This window comes from Lactuca sativa, chromosome 9 (genome assembly GCF_002870075.4).
Source record: "Lactuca sativa cultivar Salinas chromosome 9, Lsat_Salinas_v11, whole genome shotgun sequence".
NCBI classification, from domain to species: Eukaryota; Viridiplantae; Streptophyta; class Magnoliopsida; order Asterales; family Asteraceae; genus Lactuca; species Lactuca sativa.
In genome coordinates this window covers 208458113-208473806 of record NC_056631.2, presented here as the reverse complement: position 1 = coordinate 208473806, position 15694 = coordinate 208458113, and the positions used below count along the sequence as shown (strand labels likewise).

General features: G+C 37.6%; 1 protein-coding gene, 1 long non-coding RNA gene and 1 other non-coding gene across 5 annotated transcripts; 2 read left to right on the top strand and 1 right to left on the bottom strand.

Moving 5' to 3' along the window:
* Positions 1-654: 654 nt before the first annotated feature.
* Positions 655-1287, bottom strand: LOC111892971 (uncharacterized). The gene has a single exon (XM_023889048.1). The coding sequence runs from the start codon at positions 1285-1287 to the stop codon at positions 655-657; it is 633 nt and encodes a 210-aa protein (XP_023744816.1).
* Positions 1288-2435: 1148 nt separating this feature from the next.
* LOC111893002 (small nucleolar RNA R71) lies at positions 2436-2542 on the top strand. Its single transcript, XR_002850771.1, has one exon. It is a non-coding gene; the product is annotated as a small nucleolar RNA R71 (small nucleolar RNA).
* A 3674-nt stretch (positions 2543-6216) lies between these two features.
* On the top strand, positions 6217-14841 carry LOC111893001 (uncharacterized). 3 transcript variants are annotated; one of them, XR_006187398.2, is made up of 7 exons: positions 6217-6494; positions 7096-7834; positions 8117-8210; positions 8424-8564; positions 8682-8756; positions 8983-9012; positions 9165-14841. It is a non-coding gene; the product is annotated as an uncharacterized LOC111893001 (long non-coding RNA). The 3 variants fall into 3 exon arrangements; XR_002850770.3 differs by having other exon boundaries at positions 6217-6445; positions 9165-14840; XR_008226802.1 differs by lacking the exon at positions 8983-9012 and having other exon boundaries at positions 6217-6445.
* Positions 14842-15694: the final 853 nt, after the last annotated feature.

The window sequence follows — 15694 nt, the reverse complement described above, 5'->3', positions numbered from 1 at the left end:
AATTAGGGTTTAGAGGATTACCTTCGATTGTTATGTAGCAATAACAATCTCAAATCCTCCTTGTAATGACTTTAGAAAGCTTAGAGTCACAATTGTCACTCCTCTAATGGCTCACAAACACCAAGAGCAAGAGGATGAAGAATAAGGAGAGAAGAGGCTGCCCAAAACGTCCAGAAACCCTAGTGGAACTCTTAGCCACGTTTTTGGGGCTTAAGGGTACTATATATACATGTAGGCTATTAGGGTTTTCAACTAGGAAACCCTAATTTGACTGCTTAAGCCCTAAGCAGCCCATGGACTCTTTTAGAATATCCCTTGTATGATTTCTAATGGGTTTCCCCATAGAATTCGTCCAACCTATTATCCCAAGGTAATCCATAGCCCAAATGCAATTATCTTATAATTACAGTTCCAATCCCTTAAGTTTAATTAATCTCTTTTAGCCACAAAATTAGTTATCAATTAATTCTTGACTAATATTAATTAAACAATATGATTTCTCCTTTAATATATTATTCTCATAATATATTAATAAATCATAATTAATCTTCTCTCTCCATAATTCATCCTATCAAGTTGCTTTGGTGAAGGCAACCCAAAAGGACCATGCACCATCGGGTCAAGTACATACCAAAATAGTTATGGACTTAGACACTAATCCAACACTTTCTTCACTTCATTGTACTCACTTTCTTCCAATAGCTTCTCCAATTCTTGAATATCAAGTTCGGCATCAAAATCTCCTTCTTCAAGCACCATAAATCCCTCGGTCTCTTTTTCTTTCCACCCTCCTAGCTCTTTTTCATGTAGTTCATCAAACACATCGACAGAAAAGGCAGTATCGTCACTTATCCATAAATGTTGGATTGCTCGATTTATGCTAAAAGTGACTGCCTCTTCTCCAACTCGGAGAGTGAGTTTGGACTCTCTAATTTCAACTAAGGTTCGGGTAATGCTCAAGAAGAGCCTTCCAAGGATGATTGGGACTTGTTCGTCTTCCTCCATAACTAATACGATGAAATCTACAGGAAAAACAAACTTCTCAACTTTCACTAATAAATCTTCACAAATACCTCTTGGGAAGGTCATAGTCTTGTTAGTTAAATGGATGATCGTGCAAACCGATTTTGGTTCGGGGAGATCGAGCTTCTTGAGGAACGAGTAGGGCATCAAATTAACACTTGCTCCCAAGTCGGCTAGAGCGTGACTAGTTGCTAGATTCTCGAATTGGCATGGTAAGGTTATGCTTCCTGGATCACCCATCTTCTTTGGTAACATGTTTTGCATTGCAGCGGAACAAGTTTCATTTAATACAATTTAGATAATCCCACCATTTTCTTGCGGTTTGTTAAGAGGTCCTTGAGAAACTTGGCACAGTTTGGCATTTAGGCTAAAGCCTCAAGGAATGGAATGTTGATTTCAGGAGACTTATTATGATCTAAGAACTTCCGATAATCTTCAGCATTCTTCTCTTGTATTGTTCTACTTGGGAAGGGCAGTGGTGGGAGGTATGGCTTAACGGGTTCTACAATTTTCTTTTCAGGTTCTTGCCATGTCGTGGTGTCTGTTCAGTTTCTTGTCCTTGACTTTCTTCTCGAACTTCCTGCTCCACATCCGGGTTGTTTTTGTTAGTGGGAGTCAAATGAGTCATAATTTTCCCACTTCTTGTCATTACAGCTTGGATGTGAGCTCCCTTCGGGTTTTGTTTGGCATTTCCTGGAAGTCCTCCCAGTGATCTTTCATTGATTTGCTTAGCTAGTTGCCCAAATTGTTTTTCAATGTTCAAGATTGAGGCTTGCTAATTTCTGAGTAGATTTTGTTGTTCCCTCATCATAGTTTGTTTCTCTCTAATTGCTTCTTCTATTTCCTCGTGCCTTTTTTCAGATGCAGCAGCAAAACGGTTAAGCATTGACTTGAAGTCAGGTTTCTTCTTAGGAGCTGGTTCCTCTCTTTGGTAAAAGCCTCTTCCTTTTTGTTGATACTTTTCTTCCTTGGCTTTCTTGTACTCTTCATAAGGTAACCACTTCTTATTGGGTCTTCGCCAGTCTTCATCGTATCCATCACCGCTCGAGTAAAAAGCTTGAACCTTTCAGTTTCCATTCTCATCAAGATCACAGTCTTTAGTTAGATAAGGCCCATTACAATTTTCACACCCACCGTTAATTCATGGATTATTTGATCCATTTTAGTCATTCTTCAATCCAAGTTTTGCAACATTGCCAAAACTGCCGACATGTCTTCAAAAGCAGAATTAGCCGATCCCCTTGTTACGTCATTTCGCAGGTTATGGTACTCTATAGTGTTTAGAGTTTTCTTCAACGAGCTCCTTGATTTCAGCCAGGTTTTTCTTAGTTAAGGGGCCTTGAGAGTCAAGGAGTTGCCTAGTTGTGACATTCACCCCATCGTAAATGATTGAAACTTCTTGTTGCACATTGACATCGTTTTGGGGGCAATTCTGAAGTAGACCCTTGTAGCGCTCCCATGCTTCAAACAGCTACTCCCCAATTTGTTGTTCAAAATTAGTTATGGCCTTTTTGAGCTTAGCCACCTTGGATGGTGGGAAAAATTGTTCCAAAAACTCCTCATGCATTTTTTTCCCATGTAGTGATCGCGCTTGGTGGAAGTGCCTTTAGCCAATCCTTTGCAGATCCCTTGAAAGTGACAGGGAGCATCCTCAACAACATCGTTTCTTGTGGAACATTTAGAATGTTAAAGTAGTCTGCAATGACGTTGACTTCATCAAGATGCTTGTAAGCATCTTCATGATCCTTTACGATGAAAGGAATCTCTTTTAACGCAACAAGGATGTGCCCCTTGAATTCAAATGTGGCAGTGCCTGGTATGGTGGGTTGCACCAAGCCCGGTCCTGTGTCATCACGAATTATATTCTTTTATGCTTCCATGGTAATGTGAACAATGTCTGACATGATGTCTCGGGTTCGCTTTCTTGATAGCTACCTTTTTCCGATTCGTTATCGCTTTCTTCCCATTCTGTTTCGTATGTGTTTTCGTCCTTCGGTGCCTTGCTAGATTCTCCCACTTGCTTTCCCTTCTTCTTAAAAACTGATTTGAGACTCTTAAAAGGTGACTTCTTAGGTGTGCTAGAATCTTCTATGGGTTTGTCTGTGTTTTTAAAAAAGGGGGCTCTGAGTCTTAAAGTGGTGGAATCAGATGAGTGTTGGATCCTCTGGTCATATACTACTGCAAAGAAACAAATGAAATGCATAAAAAGAACAAAAACGAAAAATAAAGGTTTACTATTACGACACCACGACGTGGTGGGTCAAAAAGAAGAAAAACTTAAAACGAAAATTAAAAGCAAATAAACAGAAAAAATCCTAATAAAATACCAGATTTAAAGTAACTAAAACTGGACCGTTCCCTAGAAACGACGCCAAAAACTTTATGGGTAAAATAATATGCACTAGTTAACCCTACTAACGTGACTAGTTATTTCCTAAGGTAGTGTACCTTGTTGAAGATAGTATAGCACACTAGACATGTTTCAAACACAGGGAATAGTATTTTTAGCTAATTTTTATCTACCACTAACTACTTACTAAGAAAATTCGAAAGGATTTTTCTCTAGTTTTGCAAGACTTGAGACTTAAATTACCAAACTAACTAACTCTCAACTAATTAAGCTAACACTAATACTAAAGAAATAAAGAGGACTTAATCAAGGTAAATAAGAGACTTTCGTTTAGCTTCGAATTTATTTGCTATTATGGTTGATTTATGGAAGTGCAATGGATTTTAGTTTCTTTGGTTACCGATTCCTAAGATGACCAAATTACTTAATGTTCACTAACTTAATACTTTAGCAAACTAGATTATTTATTCGGTGATAAAGCGGACAAACTAACAAGTTTACTAGTGTTCGGTTCGAGTTAATTAGACTTATAATAGATTGATCAATTTAGTTTATTGATTGAATTCAATATATGATTTGTCGTCATATATTAGCTCCTATAGCTTTTTACCCACTTTTCTACTTAACCTAGGTTTTGTTCAAAACTTTGGTCTTATAATTTTGGAACTCACAAGATAAGATTCAAATTCAACTAAGGAAGATGGTCATACTAACTTAATCAAATTCGGCAATAAGTAGAGGAAATAGTTATCAAAAGTATGTGAGGTTCTTTAATAAGCAAAATCAACAAATAACCAAATAACTAAATCCAATCCATAAATTCAACTACAAAAAATCAATAAATCCTAGGCTAAATGAAAGTCATGAGACTTTTAGCTCATGATTTCAGCAAACAAAGACATAAACTCGAAATTCATAGTATTTGACATAGAAAAATCTATATAGAAGTCAAAGTGTAGAATTTGGTTGCCTCAATGCTCCTACTTCTTAGGTTATAAACGAATTCCTTGCTTCCAAGCCTTAGAATAGGTGCTTTGCCTTCAAAAGTGATGATTGCTTCCAAAGAAAAAGGACCCAATTCGGAGGAGAATGTGATTTATTTATAATTTTCCCGAAGACAGAGCACCACAACGTGTTGAGGCCACCACATCGTGGTCTTCGTGTTTATCCCGTATTCCACAAGTCTTCGAAGTCAATCGGGTCACTTCAAAACACCACGTCGTGGTAGGGTCACCACGACGTGTTTAGTGTATTTTCTTCATCTTGAAACATTAGCTCAAAATCCTATTTTCCTACTTCCTTTTTGCTCCAAGCATGTCTTTTACCCCTACAACACAATTCATAAGAAATTAAGTACCTTTTTTTCAATAAAAGGCATATATCATATACATATGTGTGTGTATATATATATATATATATATATGTGTGTGTGTGTGTGTGTGTGTGTAGGGGGATTGTGTATATATATATATATATATATATATATATATATATATATATATATATATATATATATATATATATATATATATATATATTAATATGTTTGTTATGTTTTCTTAGGGTGTCAGTGATCCTAATTGGGTTAAAAAAAATTCTTCTCGAAAGCTTATGTGGTCATAAGGTCATTTTTACTTTTAAGGTTAACAAATTCAATTCGTTGTCAAACTATGTGCGTCTTTTTACTATAACTAAATACTACATTGACAAAAAAAACATATTGATAAGGGATATAAGATTTCTCCCACAAATGAGAATAGTACGGTGGTTATAAAAATTGATAAAGATTACTATATAGTCGAAGATGAATATGAAAGTTTTTCTAAAATCCATAAGTATGAATGGGAGCTATTAGACTAAGCGTTATGGGGACCATGTAGTGATTTGATACCATCAACAATCTCAACAATGGTAATTATTATTTCATATGGTGGTATGTTATGTAAAATATGTAGTTTATATGTATTAAACTTGATTTGTCTTAATATACATACGATACTTGTGATACTAAAGAAAATAATGGTCTTCAAAAATGTATAGCTGATTTCAATGTTGCAGAAGCAAAAGAAGACGGAATGAGATTGTATGGGTTACTTTATATTATTTATTTAAAATTAGATTATTATTATTTTTTTTTTTGGTATGTTTCGTATTACTATAATCGTTATTTACACTTAGGTTGGTCATAATAATATTGAAGATCATATTTGTAACCGGCCTATATCTATCTCTACTTTACAAGATGGTGAAGAGATTCAAATAAGTTATAACATATTTTTTAAATTTTCTATTTTTCTTAAAATATGAGAATAATTTTACTTCTAACTTTTATTGTTAGGTATTCTGTTAGAGTAAGTTTATTTCTCATGATTCTTATTATTGTGTTGGTAAGTTTACAATTAGACGTCTTTTAATGTTATTGAAGCTTATTCTTTTGAAAAACCGTGTATCGGATCCTCAATAACATCAAAGAAGCGTCGGCTTCCACGCGTGTGTGACAAGACTACCGATGATGATATACCTAATTGATTTTCAAAGAATTAAACAATAGATTTCATTTTTTTAACTTACTTTCATTTAATTGTGTGTTCATTGATTCTTATTATTATATTTTATTGTCTTTTAATGCATTTTTATACATGTTTTTTATTTAGTAGATTTGTCATTGTACACTTCATGTTTACAAATTACATAACAATGATACAGAAATTACATAACAATGATATAGAACAAAGTAAAATATTAGTAAAATAGTTATTATTTTTTATTAAACAAGTCAACCTTCTATCGGGTATTAAACTAGTTAAAGTAGTTTTGGCCGAAACTTTTTGAGGTAACCCACGTTGAAAATTCAATATCTTGCCACAAATTTGAAGGTAGAATCAGACCCCACACCACATTGTCACTCCTTACCCTCCTCTTCTTCTCCACCGCAACAACAGCGACGTTACCGCCGCACCGTCATCTCAAATCCTTATCACATGCCTTGCCTCAACTGGCGACTCCAACTCATCATGTCGACAACCACACCGGTGCCTCAGCCCTTCTTTTCTTCTCGATTTTCGCTATCGGGTATCTATCTAACTAGTTCGCCGAATCATTATCGGTGCAGCAGTAGTTTGTAAGTTTTGTTCAATGGCATTTGATATGTCGATAAAAAAAATCCAGACTTCCTTTTATTATTATAGCTTCAATTTTGTTGATTGTCGATAAAAAAATCTAGACTTCGTTACAAATCATAACCTTTTTGAAAAAAACCAGTTTTTGTGTGTTTGTGTCAGAGGTCAAACATGGTAAAATATGAATAATATTATTGCCTCCTGTGGATTCCTTACTTGTGGTCCGTTCATGCTGAATTTTTTAAACATGCACATCAATTTCAAGTTTTTAATTGATCCAAATATTATTTAATATTTTGTTCTTTCAACTGATGAATACTTTTAAGAGGTTTTTTCATATAATGTATTGTATCTCCAAGAGTTGATGTTCAATCCATCTGTTTATTCCAAGATTAAAAAAATATATTTAAGGAAAAACAACAAATTTTAGATCATGGGTATTGTTTGTTATATCTTTGTTATGTTAGAAATAACTAGTATGACCATAGAAAAGTCGATCATGTAACCATTCCTCATCATTGTAACGATATAAATTGTTATATGAATCAAAAGGCCAAATAAGCATTGTGATATCATGTTGAATTGTTTTTGTAATCTGTTCAGGTAGGTGGTTAGGTGGTTAGAGCCATTTGAAAACCATCTAGAATAGAGATGATGAATGATCAGCCACAACAACAACCAGTATCAATACAAGTACCAGTACCGAGGAAAAAAAGAACATCCATACGTCTAATGGATATAACAGAGCCACAAGAAGTTGAATTTAACGGTCTTCGTCAGCATTGTGGCCATTTTCAGCTCCACCGCATGCTTCCTTCTTCTTCTCCCCACGTTGACAGTGGGTTTATCGATTTCGCAGCCTCCCTTCCAAGAGTGTTTCAGTTATGGAACTTCTCCCACACGATCTTCATCTCTTCTTCTCAACTGCAACAACAGTTCCTATTGGTTTTCATTCGAGCTCCTCCGTCTCCTCTTCTTCAACCTCTCCATCTGTTATATATTGCATTCACCACCTCCAAAGCAAATTTCAGTTCTTTTCTACATAATTTTCCTCTGCATCGGTTGATTATTGACCCTTTTTTTCCATTAAGAAGATACTAGGATCGATGATTTCACATCGGAATTTGGCTTCAACTTCACCCGACAAATCGGGGTCGATACAAAGTGAGTTTCATCTGGAACTCATTTATTTCTCACGTGTTAAGGAACCAAATTGAAGAACTTTTCCTTCCAAATCACATTTATTTCCTTCTTCCGGATCTCACAAGTAATTGAAATCTCTTTCTTTTGCGAATTTCTCCCCTTTGGTGTTTCTGCCCATGGAAACCAACAATTCGCCCAGGTATATACTAGAAAGTGAAACATATTTTGATTTTATGTCTTAATCTATATTGATTGAATTACTTTTTTTTGAGGATTTTTATTTTTGAATCACATAAGAAGAAGACGTGCAATTGTTTTAGGGGGGTCGGGTTTGAAACAGATCAGTAGATGCATTAAATCTTGAGCTTTGTTGAAGTTCTTGACTTTTATGTTAGTTTTAGTTATATAAATGACTATCATCGTGTTATATATGATTTATATATATAACCACATTTTGACATTCTGAATGGTTCTTTCTCAGTTATCATCGTGTACCTGTTGTATTTCTCATGGAAAAAGGTCGGTTAAGGAAAAAATATCTAGACTTTCCTGAAACCCACTCTGCAGTTAATCAGGTAAGATACACATGAGGTTTAATTTAATTGTTATATGTTGACATAAGTTCTTGATCAAAGGGCATAAATGGTCTTTTTGCTACCGGGGCATTTTCACCCAAAGATCTTGATAGCCTTAATTGACAAGAACAAAACTTTTTATTCCTCCGATAACACATTTTGTATTAAAAAATAACTGATCATAAACAAACTTTTTATTTTATTGCTTAACAGATATTGATACAATTATTTGGGAGGATAATTACCACTAATTCCTAAGATTATGTTGTTCATTCCTATTTATTCATCCGACAACACACACACACACAAAGCATACACATAAAAAATCAAGAGAAGGAAGCTAGAAGCTGCTTGGTATGTATCTCCAATGCTATTCAAGTGTAGTTTTAATTGATTTACAATTCTTTGTTGTTCCACTAGGTTAAACGAGAAAATCTTTTTCATAAGTTTATTGTTTCCTTATGCATGCAGACAATCAAAAGATCACATACCAATGGGATGGAAACTGTTAACTACAGCACATGTGTTCTTCTTTATTAAGTCCAAGTATGTACCTCTAATCTTACTATTGTGTTTACTCTGCTTTAGCTTTTATAAACTACAAATTGCAACGTATTACACCAGTATTCTATTTTGGCAATCTAAATAAATGGGTTCAAAGATAAGAGTTGTCCTTCAATAATAAAACAATTTAGAATTTATTTTCCTTTTTTCTATTCTTTTTCATAATATTTTATTGTAAAATTAAAATGTATTTGGTACTTTTAAACAGGTGACGTAAATTTAAAAGTCATAGCAAATGGTACGTTTTAAAGCTCAACTTCATTCATCTTTAGTCGTCAACTTTCCATATTTTGTTTGACCATTTGGAATGAATACAATTCAAATTACAATTTATAGTTTCTGTCAACCAGATTTTGTAACTCAATTTTCTTTTTTTAAACAAAAAAACAGAAGCAGCTGGTTGGAAACATAGTTGACATCGCAAAAGGGCTCAGAACAAAATTTGATGAAGACCAACACCAACCTAGAAATCAAAATGACGGGGGAAAGGGCCATGATAAGAGGCCAGAGATAGTAAACATCAATGGGCCTCGCCCATGCAGCAATTGTCATGGCCAACAAGCCAGTGTGACGGTATACAATCAAAACATGCTTAACATAGCCTTTTTTTCAGCACAAGAGATGCGTCGGCGATTGTCGTAGCAACAAGGCCAGATAATGAATGCAGTACCCAACAAGAAACAAAGCAGGAAATCAGATCGTGTCAAAGTGAAAGTTTTCAAAAAGTGGAGAATCGACAAAGGAAATCAACGGCGAAGCAAAAATCGCAACATCCCAGTCACGGAAAGGGCACAGAGATGCATTCAGACCACTCGCAACATCCCAGTCACAGAAAGAAGCAAACACTGATCCGAAGATAGTTCAGCCAGACCCTAGAGCAAAATCGCAAGACATGGGAATGCCTATTTGTGGGCAGGAGCACCAGTCCAGCCTGAAATCAGTGGCCAAGCCACACCCAAATGAACAATGATTCGAGACTCGAATCACCTCTTCACCGGTCTTGAAGATGAACAAAACCCCTTTGGGGTGAAGAATCCAGGCACTGGTAAAAACACAGATAGTAACGGAGCATCAATCACTCTAGCATGCAAGCTCCACTATAGAGGGGATCCAAGTAGGGTCACTAATGATAACAACAAAACCCCAAATAACCATGTGAAACGGAAGATTAATTGGCACGCGCAGAAAATGGCAAGCGACATTCTCACCCAGTCAAGGGGAGGCACACCCTAAGGTCACAACACATATTGGGCCAAGGGAAAGGGGAAGTGCGAGCACCAACAGAGCATGGAAGATGAAATTCGGCTCTTTCATACCTAGTTGAAAATCAGAGAGGTAGACGCTGCCCATGTTAAAGAAAAGAAACAACAGAAATATCACACCGGTTTCAAAAACACAACATTCAACAGGACAGGTTGCACCCTAGACTCCCCAGATAGTTCGACAGGCAGTGATGGAAGAAATTCACTCCATGACCCGATAGTGGAAATAAAAAGGAACCCCAAGTTAGCAAGAAACACTTGGAGGAAATGAGAAAAGGAAACATGTCTATGACGAGGCAGCCACAGCAGAGCGCCCAAACAAAAATAAAACAAAGGCTGAGAAAAGGGAGTATGGCCAAACTCTGCATAGGATAACTATACTCCAAGTGCCAGCGCGAAGACTAGGTCCGCGCCCTCGCACTTAGTCATTTAGAGTCTAATGTTTCATGTTTTTCCTTTTTAAAGTGAATATAATTTTTGCTTTGAAAGAGCTTTCCATAATTCTATTTAACCAATTGCATAAACACAAAGTGAAGAGGTCGTGTATATTTTCCAAGTAACAACAAGGGCTGATCACCTACGCTACTTGAGCAAAATCTATACCAGGATGTAACCATAGGCCTCAAAGAATCATAATATTTGCCTAAAACTTGTCAATAACATCTCAGAGCTGAGAATGTACAAACTTTAATTAATGGCATGAAAAAAAGGGGTCCTAAAAAGATTCATAACCTTTCCCCTGAAAATCAGATAGTAAAAGGTCTTGAGGTGACGATCTCTGCCAAAACGCAGGTAGCTAAACCTTAAAGTATATAGCAAAGAACATAGACTATCATTTCACGAATTAACATAAGAAACCCGACTAAACATACAGTTCAATGGCTATCGAAAGCATATAAGCCAACTGTAGCGGTTACACGACGTCAAAAATGCACACTAGCTAATTAATGCGAACCCTAGAACAAGGGAATATGTAGCAAAGAATTACAGTAGAAATGTCAAATAATCCTAGTCTAAGGATATCACTGGTCAATGCAAAATACAGAAAAAGCATTCATATACCAAGTACAAAGCACAAAGTACACAGTTCAAGTCGATCTGCTTGGTCAACCTCCTGGTGACAAAGCTTACCCCGATAATGGCCACACAAGGCCATCTCCAAGCAAATCTTGGCGTCGACACCTACAAACACAAACACCAAGCATGAGAATTGACAGCCCAATAAAATACTTTGTTCTTATTCTTGTAAAAAGGGGGGAGGGAGATGAGCGAATACCATCTCTCACGACGAATAATTGTGCCATCTTCCCAAGATCCCTCCAGGCAATACTCATGTTAGCTGCGGCAAGGATCAAATCTTTCCAGTTCTCCTTGACGACAGTAATGTTTCCCAGCTGTTTGCCAAGAACTAGTTTATTCCCAAATAGTTTGGGAAGACGGTCGGGAAAGTCTCGGGTCTTACGAAACCCATGCCCCACAAGGTTTCAGTTGACCCAAAGCCATTGTCTCTTCCAATTTTTCTTCGAATTATCTTGCTCAGAGATCAACTGAAGAATGCCTCACCTTTTCGCCAATGTGCTGATGCTAGAGTTTGTAGACGCACAAAAGAAGTAACTGAAGGCCCAACAAGTAGGTATACAGCCCAGGGAACAACAGATCAGTTCGAAGCCCACAATCTTATTGACGGCACTTAGTGTTAATTCGTCAACAGAAGAGTTGTAGTGGTGTTGTAACACCCTGTTCCTGGTACACAAATTAAATCATTTAAGTATTTACTTTTGAGCTACTCGATGAGTTGGTAGCCCTAACTCGTCGAGTAGATGCCAGAAAGGATGTTGGGTTTAAAAGGTCTACTCGGCGAGTCCAAGAATAGACTCGACGAGTAGGTCTGCCAGGAGGAAATCCTATTTTCGAGGTTTTGCACCCTATTTAAGCCACTTAATCCCCATTGGGCCTCCCTTACCAACCTCGATGTTCCCCCCAAAACCCTGATTCGTTGTGAGTTCCATTGTTGAGAGATTATTGAGATTTTGAGTGTGTTTTGTGATATAGAAGAGACTTGGAAGATCTTGGAGTTATCAAGCTTGTGGAAGAAGATCAAGATCCAAGATTCCATCCATCTTTGGCAGCCTTTAGAGGTAAAAGGTTCTCAACTTGTCAATCCATAGCTTAGATCTCCTTAGTGTTGATTTATGGGTCTTTTGACCCCTTTGAGTAGGATAAGTTGTTTCTCTTGGGTTGTATACTAAGCAATCCCACTTCTCTATGATATTTAGCCTCTAGAACCATAAAAGAGGTCTTGAAATCATTTTTATCCAAACCATAGTCATGTTCATGAAAGTAGGATGCTATAACTTGAGTTTGGGTCCAATTAAGGTGTGCAAAGCCATCAAGTCTCCAACTTTATAGAAATGGACCATGGAAATGACCTGGATCTATATTTTGGAGCTGTAGAAGGGTGAAACCAATGTCTAGTTTAGATCTACAAGGGACTCGGCGAGTTCATATGGGAACTCGACGAGTCCGATAAAGGAACCCCGATGATGTTCATAAGACTCGGCGAGATGTTAAGGAACTCGACGAGTTGGATGAGTTTGCCCTTTTCTGATTATGTCAGGACTCGGTGAGCCTGAGGACGGCTCGACGAGTTGGTTCGTCCAGACGCGTTGATGGGTAGCGTGGGAACTCGACGAGTCATATGGTGACTCGGCGAGTCGAGTCGTGATTTTAGGGTTCTTAGTTCTAGAACTCAAGGAGTCGATAGGCCGACTCGGCGAGTTAGGTCAACCTGAAAGATTGACTTTGACTGAGACATTGACTTTGACTAGGGATAAATGGTCATTTTACCCCAAGTAGGATTATCAGATTGTGACTAAGTGTTATTATGGATTTGATAGCCGGAGAGTCGTCGGAGCAGCGGACAGGGAGTCCTCACTTGAGTTTTCAGCATTCAGTTTTGCGAGGTGAGTTTCCCTTTAGTAGGAACGAATCTAAGGCACCAAGGCCGGCCCGTAGCATGATATGTTAGTAGCTGAGTGTGGGCGAGGCCCATATCTCATAGTAGCCGAGTGTGGGCGTGGCCCGTATCTCATAGTTTAGTTTGATTATGGATATATGCCTGATTTATAAAATTAGTTATACTTGTTGTCTGTGTGGTACTTGTATGTTGTTCGTAGCTGAGTGTGGGCGGGGCCTGTATCTCATAGCAGCTGAGTGTGGGCGGGGCCCGTATCTCATAGCAGCCGAGTGTGGGTGGGGCTCGTATCTCAATGTAGCTGAGGGTGGGTGGGTCTCGTATTACAGAGCCAGCAGAGTGTGGGCAGGGATGTATCTCCTAGTTAACGGAGTGTGGGCATGGCCCGTATCTCCATGAGTGTGGGCGGGGCCCGTATCTCTTAGCTGCATGTTATATGTGTATGGTATGTGGTAGTTTGGAGGAGCTCACTAAGCTTCGTTCTTACGGTTTTAGTTTTGGTTTCAGGTACTTCCACTAGCAAAGGGAATGGCTCGGGATAATCGCATGGCACACACCACAGTCTTCAGCCTGGGAGTTTTACTCTGATGTTTTGTTATGAGATTTTTGTTATGTGACAGATTTTATGATATTTTGCAATACATGACTCACGGTTTTATTTATAATATTGTATGGTTTATGATTTTAATAATGATTTGAAAACGAAATTTTTGGGTTGTATTTGGTGATGTTTCAGGTGCACAATCATATCAAAGAAGTCAGACGTTGGTAGGCGTAACCCCGCTTCGAACAGAGGGACATGAACCCCCACTTCCCTCGAGGTCTGTCATAGATCGATGATCCCTTCGCTGGAATCATCACGTCATGCTCTGACAAGAAACCAAATTGTTCTTGCAATAGTCGGAATTTCTCTACAGTAGGGACTCTGCCATAACGATCCATCGTTAAGAACAGATGAATTATGAAAAAGAAAAAATCACAAAATGCCTGAGTCGCTACAACAAAAGCAAGAAAATAAGGAAAAGGTGAAAGGTCTTTAGTAAAGGGGATTTTAAAGGTAAAACTGGTGTCACGAACCGTCTCATGATGGATCTGACACATATCGACAACACTGTCTAAGTCTGTTGAATGCCAAAAATAATCGCACACATACACATGTTGTAATGTTGGCTCAAACGGCGACGCTACCAGGCTAACGCATACGCCTACAAGCCTAAGGGACTTGTTAACGTATCCCTCAGAAAAATGTTAAAGAAGAAAAGTCAAACTAGCGCCAAGCTTCGCCTAGTTAGAGTCTGGTTATACTCAGTCAGAGGCCAAGGTCGGGCCTCCGCCTACATGGACTCACTTGTATGGCGATTAAGGGGCAAAACTGCACCTTACCCTCTTCTCCCCAGGAGAAATACCCTGGAAAACGTGGATCCAATCAGAGAGCTCCACTTGCCTATCTGACGATAGCCATAATCATCATTATATTGAAGATTCCCCTCTATCCAATGGGGGAACGAGATAGAAAGACGTGATGGAGGATCCTTCAATACGGATCCGCCACATCTCGTCTCACAAAGGAAGGCTCAACAAATCAGTTAGGAGGCACGTGCCTCTCGATCAGGTATTAAAGAACCCACTTCCCTACGGAGAAGGGGACTGGACTCTTTTTCTCTCATACATTCTCTATCTTCTCTCCGGATCAATTCTAACTTGATCGTTGGAGCTTCGTCCTGGGAACCACTCCTGGACGTTGTCAAACGATCATCTCTTTTTTTTATACTGTGATATCAGGAGAAGGAACTAGCTCAACACCCACCCTTGATCTCAATCCTACCATCTCTGACATATCACAATAGTTACTATGCATGATGGTCATTATTTTTGTTTAAGTTGTCAAAAAAAATTTGATAACACTCGCCAATCGAAAGTAGTTTTTATATGTTATACTTATCAACATTTTAATATCGGTATAAATTGGTTGTACGAATAATTGATAAGGGAGAAGAGATCATATGTGTTGTTTAGAATGAAGCTTCTACTTCTCTTATTGGTTTTATTGTTGTTGAATTGACTAATCTAAACAGCTAAATATCGTATTTGCCCAAACTAAACTCTAAATATCGTATTTACCCTCCCTAATGTTTTTTAATATCATATATACCCAAATCTATTTTTTTGGTATTTTTTATTGATTTATAATTGTTTTTCATAATATTAAATCATTATAAATAAAATACTTTATGAATGGACAACAATACCCTTCCTCCTAATCTCCAATTCATGATTCATAGATTACATACTAGTGATCATAGTGTTTTGCCCACAATTCATGATCAAGCCCCTGTTGTCGATACCTCCAATCAGCATCACGATCGATTATTCCATACATTGTCGACCGTTGCTTCCGCATCCAATCAATCATGCTTCCAGTCAATCGTGCTTCCAGTTGCATACACACACGCGCAGGTAATTAAAAACTGAATCCATTCCCGTTCCTCAATTTTGATTATGTTGTTGTTTTTTGATTGTTCAACAATTTCTAGACTTATTGCAGTAATCAGGATTTTATGATTTTTTTTTTGTCAATTGAACATTCAATTGGGGATTACAACTGATGAATATGTCAACTACACATCAAGATTCTGGAATTGGTGAAGTCCCTGTATCAGTTTCATCATTCCTTTTCCATATAA